Source organism: Tamandua tetradactyla, chromosome 1 (genome assembly GCF_023851605.1).
Source record: "Tamandua tetradactyla isolate mTamTet1 chromosome 1, mTamTet1.pri, whole genome shotgun sequence".
NCBI lineage: Eukaryota > Metazoa > Chordata > Mammalia > Pilosa > Myrmecophagidae > Tamandua > Tamandua tetradactyla.
Window position 1 is genome coordinate 171,841,975 of NC_135327.1, and position 17,622 is coordinate 171,859,596.

A 17,622-nucleotide genomic window follows, 5' to 3' on the forward strand; every position below is an offset into this window, starting at 1 on the left:
TAAAATGTCAGTAGTTGAGAGATTTCAAATAGAGGCAAGAGGCTATCCTGGTGGTTATTCTTACACATTACACAGATATACCCTTTTTAGTTTATGTTGTATTAGAGTGGATAGCAGAAAGCACCTAAAACTGTAGAGCTGTGTTTCAGTAGCCATGTTTCTTAAAGATGATCATATAATAACACAGCTTTTGCAATGTGACTGTATGATTGTGAAAATCTTGTGTCTGATGCTCCTTTTATCTACAGTATGGACAGATGAGTAAAAAATATGGATAAGAAATAAATAAAAAATAAAAGTCACCCATTTAAAGCATAATCAATGCTTTTTGGTATATCCATAGGGCTGTGGATATGCTATCAGCATAATCTAATTTTAGGAAATTTCTTCCCACCAAAACAATCCAAAACAAAGCATCCAATCCCCATTTTCCGCCCTTAAAAAGACTGCCCTAAGCAATCACTAACTATAAATTTAACTATTCTGGGAACTTCAAATAAAGGAATCATATAATAGTTGGCCTTCTGTGACTGGCTTATTTGAGCACATTTTCCAAGGTTCATCCTATTGTAGCATTCTGTCATCATTCCTTCCATCTCCTCCCTGTTTTGTTCTGAGTTGAATTCTTTTTTTTAATGACATTTTATTTTTTATTAATTAAAAAAATAAACAAATGCAAACATTCTTAACTTTTGATCATTCCGTTCTACATATATAATCAGTAATTCACAATATCATCACACAGCTGCATATTACCATCATGATCATTTCTTAGAACATTTGCATCAATTCAGAAAGAAATAAAAAGACAACAGAAAAATTCATAACATACCATAACCTCTACCCCTCCCCCTCATCAATCACTAGCATTTCACTTTAAGTTTATTTTAACATTTGCTCCTCCCATTATTTATTTTTATTCCATATGTCTTACCCGTCCTTTGATAAGGTAGATAAAAGGAGCATCAGACACAAGGCCCTCGCAACCACACAGTCACACTGCGAAAGCCACATCGCCACACAATCTTCAAGAAACATGGCCACTAGAACACAGCTCCACATTTTCAGGCAGTTCCCTCCAGCCTCTCCGTTACATCTTGACGAACAAGGTGATATCTATTTAAGGTGCAAGAACAACCTCTAGGATAACCCCTCAACTCTGTTTGGAATCTCTCAGCCATTGATACTTTATTTTGTCTCATTACGCTCTTCCCCCTTTTGGCTGAGAAGGCTCTCTCAATTCCTTGATGCTGAGTCTCAGCTCATTCTAGGGGTTTTCTCAGTCCCTTGATGCTGAGTCTCAGCTCATTCTAGGATCTCTCTCATGTTGCCAGGAAGGTCCACACCACTGGGAGTCATGTCCCACGCAGACAGGGGGAAGGCAGTGAGTTTGCTTGTTTTGTTGGCTGGAGAGGCCACATCTGAGCAACAAAAGAGGTTCTCTTGGGGGTGGCCTCCAGGCCCAACCCCAAGTAGGCTTGACCCATCCTTTGTGGGGTTGTTTCTTATGAACAAACCCCAAGAATGGGGGCTAAATCTATTTCTTTGGTTGTTCCCACTGCCCATGAGAATATCAAGAATGAGTCAAATTCTTGGTACCCTTATTTTCATTCTCTTTTTTAATAATAATTGAAAGCACTTAAGACTAAAATTTGCCAGTAACTATAACTTTTCCTAAACTCATGTTTTAGTATTCAAGCACTGTTTTCTTAATAGCAATTTTTATATAACTAAATAATTATTTAGAATATTTTTTAAATTTCTAAGTGTGGGAGGTATTAAACTTTTAATTTCTAGTTTAATTTGTGTTCTGGTCAGAAAACAGTATGTATAATTTCATGAACATTTTAAAAAAAGAAGAGTTCAATATGCATTAATATTTACTGATGAAGTCTTATTAAGCAAAACTTTTAATTTCTAGTTTAATTTTAATTTGTGTTCTGGTCAGAAAACAGTATGTATAATTTCATGAACATTTTAAAAAAGGAAGAGTTCAATATGCATTAATATTTACTGATGAAGTCTTATTAAGCATTATCACTTAGCCCTTGTCCTCATTTACTGCCTACTTTCTTGGACATGGATTGATATATGCTAAAGTCTTCCAACACAATTGTGTTTACCAATTTCTCTTCATATTTGTAAAGGATTTTACTTTATATTTTAAGAAGCTATATTATTGAAGATATAAGAATCTTGGCTTTTTTATTTTCATTATGAATGACTTCTTTCATCAATTTAAAACGACCTTAGTCCCATTTAATCCTATCTTCTTAAAAGTCACTTTGATAACTTTTTTTGTGTGTGTATCTTTGTCACTTTTACTTCTACTTGATGTTTTCTTGATATATCTTTGAAGATTTTAAAACAAGAAAGGTCAATAAGAAGAAAATTCTAAACTCATCATTTTTTCCATCTAATTTGTAAACAGAACAAGGTACAAGGTAGAAGGATGGCTAGAAGAGTAGACTGGAAAAAAGTTAAAGTGAGGAAAGATTGCTTCTTTAAAAATAAACATTTTACTGGATATCGACTGCAGATATCTTTTCTTTCATACAAAAGAATATAAGCTACTATTTACTCATTTTTTTAAACAACAAAAAAGTGCCTAATCATTTTTTAATTAACTGTTTAACACTAGCAACCTTCAGTGAAATTACAAAACACAGCACTAAAAGAGACAGATCAAGGAAACATAAAGGCTTAGAAAAACACCTATTAATAACACAAAATCATATATGATATGATGCAGGAAGAATCACACGTCAATGAAGAAGGTAAAAATTATTTAATATGTGGTACTGGGACATTTGGTTATCAATTTTAGTGAAAAAAATCTTCATCATGTATCACAGAGGGAAAACAAAATTAATTCTTAAAGTGAGAAAATTTCTAAATTTAGAATAGAATAAACCACAAGGAAGTTACACAGATTTGACTAATATTTAAAAACCTGTATATTTTTTAATCCCTAATTAAAACAGCAACCTGAATAGGGAGAAAAAATTATAGAAAATACAGAACCAAAAGACAAGTGGGCAAAAAATGATAATTTAGTTAAGTGGCCTTACAAGAAATAAATGTTAAGCTACTACAGACTATTTTCCGTTTTCATATTAGCAGAAATTTATAAAAAATAAATAACTTAATGGCTATTTAATGGTGGGTAAGAGTGTGGTAAAATGAATATCCTTATAAATTTCTTTGACAATTATAAATTGTCCCAAACTTATCAATAACTCCATATACACAGTTATTCAGTGCAGATTAATAAGTTTTTTTAAATGAAAACATCTTAAATATTTAATATTAAACTATAATTTAATATACTAATATTATGGGTATTAGGTAGTCATTAAACAAAGATTATATTTGGGATATGAGACCATAAGTGATTTTTCTACTTTTCTATAAGGACCATATAATACTTTTCTCATGGAAAACAAAAATTATTAAAAAGTCTATTTATCGATGGAATCAAGAAATGAAGAGAGCAGACAGGAGTTGCTGCCATGTGTCTTTCTACATGACAAGTGAAAGACTATAGAATGCCAGCCCCAGAATACCACAGTCTTCGGGGAGAAAGCATTGCCTTGATGCTGCTCTGATTTGGAGTTTTTTAGCCTCAAAATTGTAAGCTAAAACATTCCCATTGTTTAAGCTAATCCATTTTATATTATTTACTTAACCAGCCTAGAAAACTAAAAAGTAGTTAAGAGAGAAGTCAAGGATGACTCCAAGTTTCCAGCCTTAGCTGAAACAGTATGGAGCGCTTGTCAACTAAGAAGACATTGGGTGGAGAAAGTTTTGGGACGAAAATCACAAGTTCAGTTTTGGCGTTAAGTTTGAGCTATCTATTAGACAGCAAAACGGATATGTTGAGTATGCAAGTGGAGAGTCTGAGAAAGCCTGAAAGGAGATACAAATTTAAATGGCATTAAGTCATGGATGTGCATAAAATCACTGAGAACTACATCTATACACATTTACTGTATTTACAGATATACTTCTCCCAATTATTAGGGGTATCTCTTCTAAGGGTCACTCTCATTTGCTTAATTTCATCATTTCTTTATTGAGATAAAATCCCCATAATATTCACAGCAGCTTTTAGTATACCCACAGTATTGTGAAACCTTCATCACTATCTAATTCCACAACATTCTCATCAATGTTAAGAAACCCAGTACCATATATTAAGGAGTTGTAGCTGTTATTTCTAAATTCTGAGATACTGAGCTGTTTGTATATAACCTGGTCATTCCCAGAAACTTCAGGTATTTATGTGACACCTGACACTCAGAGTTAGAGCTCTGAAGCTGTAAAAGTCAGAAATACCCTACATAAGAACTATTTAAAAAATTGAAAAAGTGATCAGACTTTGACTAGAGATATGAATGAAGCTGATCGGGATAAGACTAAAGTAAATCAGAATACAGGGTAAAGAATGATATCGTCCATATTTTAAAACTTCAATTTCCATGTGAGACCAAAGGGAGAGATGTTTATTTGGTACACCATTTATATTCTGGGTACTGCATTACCTAATTTAACTTGTATGGTCAGTTTGGTTGAACACCATAAGCACATCGAATCTTGAATAGGGTGTGGGATCTCGTTGGTTTGTACAGATTAGTGTGATGTCCTAATATATCCCACGCTAATTTGGGCAGTGAATAAAGAAAAGTATTTGCAAACTCGTCTTGGGGGACTGGGGAGAAAGGAGGAAATATTAAACTTCTCCATTTGGGGAATTCCTGATATTCCTGCAAGCAGTGGGGACAACCAATATAACAGGCTGAGCCCTCAATCTTGGGGTTTGCCCCTATGAAACTTATTCCTGCAAAGGAGAAGCTAAGCCTACTGATAATTTCGCCAAAGAGCCACCCCCAGAGAACCTCTTTTGTTGCTCAGATATGGCCTCTCTCTCTAAGTCAACTCAGCAAGTGAACTCACTGCCCTCCCCACTAAGTGGGACATGACTCCCAGGGTTTAAGTCTCCCTGGCAATGTGGGACAGAACTCCTGGGATGAGAAGTTTATCCTTAAACATAAGGATAAAAAAATAAATAATGGAGGGGGAGATAAAGGGTAAATTGGGTAGACTGAAATACTGGTGGTCAATGAGAAGGAGGGTATGTAATGTATGAGTTTTTTCATTTCTTTTTCTGAGTGATGCAAATGTTCTAAAAATGATTATGATGATAAAACCACAATTATATGATGAGTCTGTGAGCCACTGATTGTACACCACGTACGGACTGAGTATGTGTGAAGCTTTCTGAATTAAATTTAAAAAAAAAAGGAAAAAGAAAAGAAATGCATTTCTTAATATAATGTCTATTATATATAGGACATTTACTAGTAACTTTCAAAAGGATAACCTCTCAAGGCAAGGCAGTCCCAATTTCAAAATGTGATTGGCCAAGAGAAAAGACTTATTACCTTATTGTAAGTACTGATAGGGGAATAAGTCAGTCCAGGGCTGTACGAACCACTGCCACCTGATGACAGACCTTGTAGCTGAGGGCTATACCCAGTCATACAGCTAGTGGTGAACTTGGGGCTGGTATTAGGTGAACGAGATGGACTGTAACTCAGCACACTCTGACCTTGAATTGAAGGCGAAGGTGGAGAGGGAGGAATTTGGGTTGCTGTAAGATCATGTGGAGGAGTAGTCTGTACAACTAGGAGAGAAAAAAAACATATATATATATGTATATAAATAAACATAAATATAAATATTTTTTTATGAAAACAGATTTAATGAACCGAGTTTTTTTCTTCAGGAAGAGGAAAAGCAATGGAATAACTTAGTTGTTAAATTTCATGAAGTATCATTAGCAAAGGACACTAGTTTATCATTTTCATAGAGTTAGAAAATTTAACAATTGTCTTCAAAACAGTAAGTGCTAGTTGTCTAATTTTCTTTGTAATTAAACAATGATACAAACATCCATGAGGTGGTTGAATGCTAATATCCTTCAATTAATTCAACTTAGGTAAACAGGAATAACGGACTTAACTTATTGAGAACTGCTTAATATAGTTGAACAAATGACCTTAGAAGACCCTCCCAGCCTCCCAGGGGTTGATTTATGGTCATACACCTGCCCCCCACCCCTCCCCTTTACAAGATGTAAAACACTTACCAGCTGTTTTCAACCCTAAAAGCGTTTGCTGTCCAGGGCTAACAATGAGACTTGTTGGTGCAACTGTATATTTGAAATATTTCCAAAAATCAAATAAGGCATTCAGACTAAACAGAGATGCAAGGGCAAGTTCTAGAAGAGAATAATTTATTTTTTTTTAAAAAGAAGGGGGGTTTTAATAGGGGGAAAACAAAACCCTCCATACTTTAGCAAATTAACAACAATTTTAAACTACTCCCTTATTCCTTATAACAGCTATTATTTAATGAATGTCTATTATATATAGGACATTTACTAGTAACTTTCAAAATATTATCACTAATCCTTACAATCTTGAAGATAAGTATTACCACTTTCACTTTAAAGATGAATCAACGGTCTCAAGAGAAGCCAAAGACTTTGCAAGAGTATTCAGCTAGTAAGGGAAGCCACAATTTTAACTCAGGCGAGCAGATTCAAAACCCTTGCCCTACCACTTGCCACATCATCTCCTTATCACAGACTTTAGATTAACATGTGTATTAAACAATGGAATATATTCTAGCATTCATAACATCTCTTTATACCCAAGGACTATGAAAGAGCAGACAGAAGGGAAGAGGAGGAGGAAACTGAGAAAGGCATCAATGGAGTTGATAATTTGGCTGATCATGAAACAGGTATTAGCTACACAGAGAAGTAGGGAGGACAGTTCAGGGAGAACAACAAATGCAAACTCCATTACTCTAAACCTTTTTTTTTCTTCACAGAACTCATGATTACCTGAAATTCTATTGTTTGTTAGTTTGAATGTCTGTCTCCTCTACCAGCATGTCCCTTAAATGAGGGCAGTTTTTTCCTTGCTCCCTTCCTGCTGTATCCCCAGTTTTTGGAACATAGTACACATTCAGATATTTGTTGAATGAAGGAATGAATACTAAGCTGAATTAAATTTGGACACAATTTTTCATTGGTAGTAAATCAAAATTACAGTGAAAACTTACCAATATACCAGAGGGGCCAGTACGTCACATTACAATATGAACTAATCAATTTTCCAGTCCTAAAAAATTTAGAAAGGTTTTTTCAACATCTCTAAACAAAGAAACAAAAATCTGTGTAACTTAAGTTACTGACTTGTAAAATTTTTACTTTTTTTTGTTGTTGTTGTTGCTGTTCATTAACTTACATTTCAGTATATATCATTCCAGCCACAGATACATTTAGGAGCCCCCAGGCTAAAACCACTTTCCTGGCTTCTGTTTCTTTTCTCATCTTGATGGTTCTGTCAATAAGGGAAGCACTAGTGTTTGACTCCCCCTGCATCTTCAAAGGAAAAGCACAGTAATTAATCAAAAGAAGCTACGTGCTCATTTAAGAAATCAAAAGCTTTTTGTCTGTTGTTTTTTTGCCATTTGTCAATAAGGATAACAAAAATTAATAAGTAACTATTCCTCATCTTTAAAAAGCCCTAATAAAAATTTTTTTACACATCACTATTGGTTTATGAGAAGGGAACCCTTTTTACTATGCCTGTATTGGCATCATCGTATAGAAAACTGGCTGGTTGCTTCAAAGCGTAAGCTAACGCTTTGAATAAATAAAAATCTTTTTACGTAATGTAGAGCCTAGCAAACATATCCGCAATTACTTATTTTTGGGATAGGTTACAAGGACCACTCCAAGGGCTAATTTAATAAGCTCAAGATAACCGTGGGATGAAAATATTCCATATAAGCCATAAGCCGCCTCCCACAGCCACATGTATAAGCCACTAACTGTCTACGACCCTAAACAGTTCTGTACTCGACCGGTGTACACCAGAGATCCCGTTTTGTCTTGTTGGTAAAGTACCCACTTAAGTTTTAGGAAGGCCAAGTACCCATGACATGAAAGGAATAAGAGAGAGAGTGGGGAGTATGCGTTCAGTTTTGATTCACACTGGAATTTATATTTTCTTTGCTTTGGTAGGCCTCAACTGTTGCCAACATGAGTAAAACTTCTTTTTGCTATTCAGAGCCGTATTACCTACAGAATAATACCGTGCCCGCCATTCCGGACACGCATCAAACCTCCCCAGTTAAGACAACTTCCCTCCTGGTTCCCTCAGCACAAATGTTAGCAACTTCCATTGCTTCCTTCCTCTCTTCCACTACGAGCAGCTGAACACCTGACTACATTGTTCCCTGAGCCCCGGACACATCAGCAAGTATGGAACTCCCATAGCCCGCGTGGACGCCACGTCCGGAAAGCACAAAGATGACCCCGGAAAACGCACCATTTTCTTCGGCGGGAAGCAGCTGGCACAAGCCACTCTCTACTGCACTTGCGCAAAACCAAGCCGTAAGGCCGAGGCGCCGGGTTTACCCGCCTACAGATACCGGAAAGACTGAGCCTCCTCTTCTCGCGTGAGTAGGGACGGGGACGGGGACTGGGCTGGGAACGTTACCAGGGAAACAGCTCTCGGCCGTGTGGCTCCTGTTCAGCTTCGCTGAGAAGAAAGCTGAGCTACTCTATTCAGACCTGGTTCTGAACCAGCAGTAAAAAGTAATAATTATTACACGCTGAAATTTGTATATATTAATATAATTTTAGTTTCCTTAGAGCATTTAATGGACTCACATTTTTTGCAGGTTTTATTAAGCAGAGTGGCTAACTGGAGGATAATAGAGTACCAGATAATGTGTCGGACACCATCAGCATTAACAAAGCATTTCTTACCACTGCATTAAAAAAAAAAAAGATCGTGTTCTGACCTGATGTAAATTTTTAAATGTTCGTGAAATGAAGGTGCAGGGGTAACAAACCCCAAATCTCCAGACAGATTTGTTGTTAAAATTGTTAGTGCTTTTGAAGTTGAAAAATACTTTCCCTGCATATTCTTTGGCAGAATGTCTAATCCCAGGGAAAGGCTCAGTGGGGAATTATGTTTGTTTTTATTTTGGAAATAAATTACTGTGCCACTGGGCCAGGCGCGGGGCTTAAAAACAGTTCCGTGGTGACTGCTCAGAGATGGTCAGCCCTGGCGGGGAGGCCTGGGCGGCGTGTCTAGCCGCTTCCGGCTTCCCCACGGGCTTCCTGGAGGAGGCGACGTCCAACCGCCACACTGAGGGCCTGGGGACTCGCTGTTCGGATACGGATACGAAGAAGTGTAACCCTTTAAAAACATCACGCAGTGTCACAGTAAGCTTGTTGAATTACGTAATTACCAGTGACCAAAATTATTCCAAAAGTGCGCCCAAGGTTAAATAGAAGAAAACGAAGTTTCCTTGGGGTATTGCAAATTAATGAAAATCCAGGTATCCTAAACTCTTCAAGATCTAACAGATTGGGAAAAAAAGAGCAAGTGAAGTTATTATTTCAAGATTGCCTTAACAGCAATGGTGTTCTGTACTAGTTTTAGATTTACTTGAAAATTGTCCAAAGTGGAAAATTCCCGTAGACAGTCAAAATTAGAATACTAGGTTTCGCCCATGTTTCTTTCTTTAGATAAAAATGGCATATATTTGATGTAATTCATAACAGGCACATCTGTATTTACCCTTTTAATGGGTTATGCATCTATTTAAGGTTAAAAAAAAAGCACTACCCAAATTTGATTATAGTTGGCGTTAGCACTCTGTATGTTAATTTACGATGGTATTATACATATTAAAAAGACAAAAAATAAAAAAAAAAGAACTGATATCCCTGACACTTAGATTTTAGAGACACGAAAATATAGTATACCCAAGTTTCAGGAAAAAAAAAATTAAGGCAGAATGAGTCATTGGGGTAAGGAGGCTTAAGGGGAGCTGGTATCATAAACTTACAGAAATAGATAAATTCTTTCATAATCTTTTAGAAATCTAAGAAGTGTGTCAGTTCCTGCACAGTTGCTAAAGTGTATGTCATAATAGGTTACCAAGGAAGTTGTCATACATCTTGGAGTGAAGTACTTCGCAGTCATCGTCATCCCTTTTAGCATGTTTTATTATTTTCTAAGCAAGAAGCCTTCATGGGAGACCTTTTATCCTTATTTTGGGAGGTGGACCCTCCCCCCAAACCTATAAGCTTTACCATTCCAAATCAGGATTATGAATGCCGGAAGGATGACTCCTGTGGGACAATAGGAAGCTTCCTACTTTGGTATTTTGTCATTCTGTTGGCTCTGATGTTCTTCTCTCGGGTTTCTATCTGGGTAGGATATACTTTTTCACTTTAAATGATATGTTTACTGTATGCTAGGGGATTTTCCATAAAATAAATCCACTCTTCTTTGATGAAACTACTCCTTTAAAATTTTTTCTGGTTTTAAAAATAATGCAATCACGTTCTAGAGAATTCAAGAATATAGAAAAGTATGAAGCAGAAAATTTAAGATTATTGTAATCCTATTAATGCGAGATAACCACTGTTAACATTTTGGCATGTATCCTTTTAACTTTTTTCCTTTTACTCTATGTTAACCTCTATTTCTATATTTTTTTATTTTACGTGTGTATATATATATATACACACACACACAATATAATGCCAACTAGATAGATAGATGGATGGATGGATGGATGGATGGATTATAGTTGGCATTAGGACTTTTATTTATTTTTGCATGAGCAGGCACTAGGAACCAAACCCGGGTCTCTGGCATGGCAGGTGAGAATTCTGCCATTGAGTCACCATCACACTGCCCTTACGTTGTATATTTTTTAACTGAATATTATATTGTAACCCCTTCCCAAAATTATATTCACACAGCAGCACTTTGTATGATGGCATATTTTTATGTCTTGTTATTGCACCATAAGTTTTTAAAAATTAAGCAGTTTTGAGACATTTAGGTTGTTTGCATTTTGACCATATGCTATGTAATGCTAGAATAAATTTCTCTACTGGTTAATGACTTCCAAATTCCTTTTGTAGCCATTAATTCTGATCAAAGATACAAAAGTTGCCATATTTATAGGATAGGAGTCTTTGGATTTGAGGCTTTTTAGAAAGAAGCAATATACTCTCTGCATAGAATAAAATGCAGACTAAACAGAAATAAAGTCAGCACTCTAGACCACATGCAGCTAATCTAGCATGTATGTTTTAGGAATGAGATAACCACTTTATCAAGACTGTGGTGCCTCAACATTATTTATAACTGAGCTCTTATAAATCACTGACGTGGAATTCTTGCTGACCATTGATACCAGGCTGATGATTAATCATACCACCATTATTTAACATTACAGCCACAGCTAGACTGAGTGTTGTTTCAGCTCTTCTTGATGGAGAGGGGAAGAGTTATATTTCTCTGCCAGCTGGATTCCATTTTAATAATCAAAGACATCCCCACCCCCACCCAAGAAATTTCATGTAAAGTCTAAACGCTTCTTCAGGTAAATACTTTGCCAAAAGAAAATTCAGATTAGCAGTAGCTTATACATAACTTAGACTCCTTAGCAAAGTATATTAAATTTGTCTGGCCTGGCAAAAAAAGCTACTTTAGAAAATTAACAAAAAATTGAGATTGATCATGGCAATTTCATCATGAAGACCACTTAAGAGGTCTAAACTCTTCTCCTGCTGCCTTGCTTTTATCAGCTCTTTAGAGTCACAGGGTCCTAAGCTGCAAGAGCATGTGGTTCAGCCTCCTGTTTGTAGGCAAGTAACGTATCACATGCTCCTTTTTATTGAGAATGCCCTCAGAAATTGAGTGACTTGTGCAATGTCACACAATTGGTTAATGGCAGAGTGGGGAATGGTCTCAGGTCTCCTGCCATATTATATGTTTGTTTCAAAGTGTAGTTTGAAATGTTGAATTAAATCTACTCAGTACTGATTAAAACCTTAATTACCTTAGAGGTTTCGTCTTTCACTCTATACCCTTATGGCAGCTACAATAGGCTGGCCTCCTACTTCTGAAGGGTCCCAGATTTGAAATCTGAAACCCGCATGAGGACTAATCAAGGAAGATGGAATTTTTCCTTTACTTTGAACTTCTTCATTTTCTCTGCTAAACTATGAGCCTTTATTTATAAACCTTGAAATAATGGTAAAAGAGTGTTGGAAATGTGGTTGTAATTATCCTCAAACATGAAGCAAACTGATTTCCTCTATATTTGCCCCTTTTGAAGATGCCCTTTTGATTTCATAATTACTGTGCAATGTTCAGTTTATGCATTTGTTTAGTGTTTATTCAAACTGCTAGAGCCAGGTATTTTTCCAGATGATGTCCAAATTCCTTATTTTGCATACGTGGAAACTGAGCTTAGGAGGTGTTAAGTGGCTTGAAAAGAGTTGTTTAAAATCATAAAGAGCCACAGACCCTGCTGTTTTTCACTCACTAAGTCACCTAAAAGGATAGTTAATAAAATGTTTTTGGTAATCAGAGTTCATATGATTCCACTTAGCTTGATGCAAAATCTTTCTTTTGACTTAGTGATTATATTTTGATTTGATATCAAATCAAATATGGGAACTTTCTGTGAAAATGATATAAACCTAATATATGTTTTTAAACACCTTGTTCCTGCTTGATTAAAACGTATGAGTCTTATGGAAAATGTAGTTATTATAGCAATGTACAAAGAACAAATTAAAAATCCTTCTAGATTATGTAGAAGTAACCAACTAAGGTTAACTTTTAGCTTTATAAACTTCCATTCTTTTATTAATAATCTCTATGCATATTAAACTTAAAATATTTAAAGTCCCCCCCCCACAAAGAAGTATCAGGGAGGGGTGCAAGGGTAGTTCAGTGGTAGAATTCTCCACCTGCCACGTGGGAGACCTGGGTTCGATTCTGGGTCCATGCATTTCCCCCAAAACAAACAAACAAGCCAAACACAATAAAAACAAAATTCAACAAATTATGCTATAATAATGGATACTCACATGGAAAAATAATGAAATGGCACCCTACCATACAGCATCCAAAAAAAAAAAAGTATCTTAAAAAAGGACTGCACTTTTAAGGTTTTCAAAGAATGGTTGCAGTAACCCAAAAAGCAAGAGGTATTCTTTAGAGATACTTGCCTGCCATCACAGTGATCAGCTATTGAGAAAGGAATGGGACAAGGATCTAAATTGTGGTTACAAATACCCAAGTATGGCACTTTTCAACCTAAAGGAAGTTCGTCTTTCCAAATAAACTCATTTTTTTTTCCTAATTGAAGATAATTTGAAAATTTAGAAGCAAAAAAAAAATTTCCATTTCACCATTCAAAGCCGACCACTGCTAATATTGGTGTACATTTCTTAAAGTATTTTTTCTTTTCATATTTTTAGCTAAATTGTGATATACAGTTTGCAAGTTGATTTTTAACTTAATATTGTAGCATACTTATTTCATGTAATGACATGTATTTATTATAATATATATTATAATAATTTATATAGCTATACATTATATGTTTGTACCATAATGTACTTAACCATTGCCTACTTCTGAATTTAGGATTTTATATTATCCTAATTACACTGTGATGAATATTTTCTGTGCGCAAAACTTTTTCTCTTTTGGGAGTTATTTCTTGGTAATAGCTTCCCAGAAGAAGAATTATATGTCAAAGAATAGATTCAAATATTTTGAATATTTCTAAATTTTTTTATATATTCTGAAAGAGTTGCTTTATATTTGTATTTTTTGGCATAACTATTTTCAGCTTTGAAATTTTAAACATTGATCCAAAGAATGGGACAAATGTGTTTTTGGAGTATTGGAACAGATTATTTGGAATTGGAACTATGCAAAGAAATCCATTTCTTCTGGCAGCCATATTCACAGATAATACATTATGTTTCCATTTTTTGGAGGAAACTTTTTGAAGGATTTAAGAACTATTAAGTCTATGAATGCAGGTAAAGCTCTTGAGCGAATGTAGATGCCTCAAATCAGACATCTTAAAGAGCTGTCAATAATGTGACCTGATCAAATATCCTTAAAAAGGTAATGTGAAAGTAGTTTGGAATACTATCATCAAGTTTTTAAATCAGACTGCTCTGGAATGTAAATGAGTCCCGGAAAACTTCATAACCTATAGCTCCTCATCAATATTATTTTCTCTTAAGACTTTGTTCTATTTTGCTTGGTTCAAAACATTTTGGTAGAGTCTGTTATGAAAATTTGGTTTTCCTACTGGGCAGCAGAAGTAGGATCACTTTAACAGAAACTCAGTAAATACTTATTGAATTGCTCTGAGTGTTTAAAATGAGACATTGCTAAAGGACTTAGGACAATAGTGTTTTTTAACAAGAAAATGCCCATGTAAATAAAAAAAACTGAGAATCACTATTATTAATCTGTATTTCTCATACAGATGTCTGAGAAAAAAAAGAATGAAGACAGTGAGACAAGTGCTTCAGTAAGTAAAGGTGAGAGCCAGTGCATGTTTAATATTGATCTGTGATGAGAGAAACATGGGCTGAGTGTGGAAAGTACACAACAGAATTAACAGCCTAAAGAGTTTTCAGGGTCTGGGGTGTGGGGTGGAGGTGGCGAGCGCCTTACTTTTCTTCTCCCCGGGGCAGAATGACAGCCTGTTGCTTTAGCAGAACAGTTAGAGGTTATGGATGACTGCTTGGCAGAGTTCATGTTCTCTTTTCATTCCTCAGTATTCCCTCTTCAGAGAGCTTGCCTTTCACTCTCTTATTCTTAGTGTTACTACAGGATTATGAGCTGCAGATGACAACATCTTTTTCAGTAACCTATAAACAGTGGTGTGCTGGTAAATGTTTAACAACTGACTCTTCAGAAATGTGTGTATGTGTATATACGTATGTTTACAAATTTTTGTTTATATGCAGGATGTACATCACACAGTTTACTAATAAAATGTACAATATTCTTTATGGTAAACTCCATACAGCCAATACATTTTCATAAAATGCCTTCTTCTGTCTAATTCTTGCATCGCTAGCCAACCTATAGCTGCAATGGATAAACTAGTGCAGTTTTCCAACATGAATGTTATTTTTTCATTAAGGAATAAAATGAAATTAAAACAAGAAGATGTATATTAGAACTTAACTCGGTGGTCAATGATGTAAGTGACTTTTCTGCTGAATCAGATACTAGTTTTAGAATATCAGGAGACTATTTCCTAATTCCTCAGTTGTTGTTTTTTTTAACAATGTAGACATGACACTTTCAAATGTAATCTGCATTAGTAACATGTTTTCCATCACTTTAAACTAGCTATCAACAATACCATAAATCAAGCCCTGATTTTTAGTGTTTGCTGATTTTCATGGTCTAGATATTCCCACCAAGACTGATTTCATGCTAGCAATATGATGTCACTGAACATTTAATTGGGAAGAGATACATAGTTGCACACCATTACTATTTCCACCATCCAGATACAACAGACATGAATAACTTCAACAGCATAAATCATAATAAAATGTGGTAAAATACTTAGGAAGTGATGGATTTGGTTACTTATTACCATTTAAATAAATTTGATTTAATTGTGTTGTATAATTTTTAATCATGTCTGTGTTTAACAAGCATCTCACAATATTCCTGAAAATGTAGCAATCAGCTCTTGTGATTTGATACAAACCAATTCCAGTGCACCACTACAGAAAGATTGTTCTTTGTTTCCTGCCACCCAAATCACATTCATATGCACACTTGAATCAGGGCAAAGAAAAACAGGGTCTTTCTCTGGAAAAGTGTGGAGACATTGACCCTTGATCTCTTATCAGGGGTCCACAAAATTTTACAAGTGATATATGTCTAGCATCAATCTGACCCCAGTGTTCTGTAGGAGATGGGGTGTGGTATTGGAGGATTGAGTTAGCTACCAACTCTTAAGATGACTGGAGAAAAGCATGGGAACTGACCACTAAGAGTAAGCCCATTGCCGGAGATTTCCAGTGCCTGCCCATGTGGGAAAAAAAGAGTAAGCCCACATGTGCCATAGGTTTCTTTAAGTAACATAAGGTTTTGTAGCCAACAGTTATATGACCCTAACTTGTTCATTTGTTTGTTGATTATTAGCAAGCAAAGATGATTCCTATAAACGGCCGAGCAAAGATGATGTCTGGGACTCTTTACAAATGACAAAGAAACCAAAGCATGTTCAACTTACCCCTGTAACAGACTCAGAGGTGGCTTTGGTCAATGCCTATCTTGAACGAAGACGAGCCAGGCGCCATGCTCAATTCAACCAGGTGAATCAGATTCAGCATGACAGTGATACTACTGAGTATGACAGTGAAGAAACCAACTCAGGAGCCTCCTCGTGGAAGGAGAGTGAAAGTGAACATCACCCATCACCAGCTATTATTAAGAGGAGAAAAATAGCTCAGAGGCAAAAGAATCTGGAAAGTTACCAAATCAGGGAGAGACCCTGCCTCCACTGCAAAGCCATGAGAACCAATGAGTGGTTGACGCGCCATTTCCTTCAGGACACTTTAGTAACAACCCCAGTGAAGGGAGATGTTCAAGAGGAAAATTCTGTACCTGACATTAACACAAGATTTAGTAAATTTTGAATTTTATCAAGTTCTTACCTTACTTGAAGCCAAATGAAAGTGATGAATACAACAGGAAAAATCGCAAGAGCTGAGGGTGAGGAGGCTTTTTAAAATAAAGTCTCTCAACTAATACCAAATGTACTTGGAACTGAGATAAAGTTTTAGATAGGTCTCTGTCAAAAAAAGACAAGTGAATTTGTTTATGGCACCACTAGAGCATCAAACATCTACATTCACTATGATTTTTTTCAAAAGAGCACAAGACTTATTTTATGCCTTGAGAGTATCTATTTTGTTTATGTCTATAATAAAAATAAGGAAGCTCTTTACAAATACATTATGTTGAGAAACTATTTAAAAGTATTCATATATTTTGATTTTCTGATTGAATGAATAAATTAAGCAAAGTTAGTTGGAATTGAATTGGTCCACCCTCTCTAGTGTCATATTTTCAGGTGACTCTTCCAAGTGCTGTATTTCTGCACAGGTATCTGCTGTGGTCTGGTAAATAGGAGGAGATTGAGAGCGAGCCTAAAATAAAATCTGATTCCTAGAGTAGACCAAGTTGTCTACTCTAGAAGCAGCATGACCCAGAGGGGCAGCTGGGCTATGGGTTTTCTAAGGTTGTTACCCAAAGGAAAAGGCAAGTTAGCCATAATCCAGGCATAGTTGGGAATGTGTATCCCAGTGAATTGGGGATCCCATGTGTGTGGAATTTAGGCAGGCCCACACAGATGGGTAGCCATCCTGTAGATCATTCTGTAATGAAAAGACTCTAGCTGGGACTTAAAACAAGGCCCAGACCCTAGAGAAGAATGCTGGTAGGGACTAGGTAAAGCAGCAAGAACTCTAGTTACTGGGCTAGAGTTCAGAGAAAGGCTTAAGTCTTGGGGAAAGACTTGGGTACTTTATATGATTAGATTACAGGCTAATACTAAGGACTGATCCTTTCATGGGGAACAAGGGAGGTGGGTGGGTAGAGAGACAAGAGAGCTGTGATTTGGAACCCAGGAGTTATTTCTGATAACAGCAAAATC

General features: G+C 35.9%; 2 protein-coding genes across 7 annotated transcripts in view; one reads left to right on the top strand and one right to left on the bottom strand.

Annotated features, from left to right (window-relative positions):
* TMEM209 (transmembrane protein 209) overlaps positions 1 to 9,988 on the bottom strand; it is an 88,179-nt gene extending 78,191 nt beyond the window's left edge. The window contains exons 1-5 of one of the 6 annotated variants that reach the window (XR_013163455.1): positions 8,301 to 8,384; positions 7,320 to 7,456; positions 7,135 to 7,193; positions 6,152 to 6,283; positions 5,445 to 5,686 (exon numbers count right to left, since the gene is read on the bottom strand). Coding sequence is in view for 5 of the 6 variants with exons in the window: in XM_077131782.1 (XP_076987897.1) it covers positions 5,445 to 5,686; positions 6,152 to 6,283; positions 7,135 to 7,193; positions 7,320 to 7,456; positions 8,301 to 8,354 (624 nt within the window). In the remaining variant the exon portion in view is untranslated. Of the gene's footprint in view, positions 1 to 5,444; positions 5,687 to 6,151; positions 6,284 to 7,134; positions 7,194 to 7,319; positions 7,457 to 8,300; positions 8,387 to 8,408; positions 8,543 to 9,942 lie in introns of those variants that run through there. The other 5 variants (XM_077131782.1, XM_077131700.1, XM_077131610.1 and 2 more) reach the window with 5 other exon arrangements.
* Positions 9,989 to 10,023: 35 nt separating this feature from the next.
* On the top strand, positions 10,024 to 16,920 carry SSMEM1 (serine rich single-pass membrane protein 1). The gene is made up of 3 exons (XM_077131936.1): positions 10,024 to 10,310; positions 14,419 to 14,473; positions 16,107 to 16,920. Exons 1-3 carry the CDS (start codon positions 10,128 to 10,130, stop codon positions 16,601 to 16,603), a joined length of 735 nt encoding a protein of 244 aa, XP_076988051.1. The 5' UTR covers positions 10,024 to 10,127; the 3' UTR covers positions 16,604 to 16,920.
* The last annotated feature ends 702 nt before the right edge of the window (positions 16,921 to 17,622 follow it).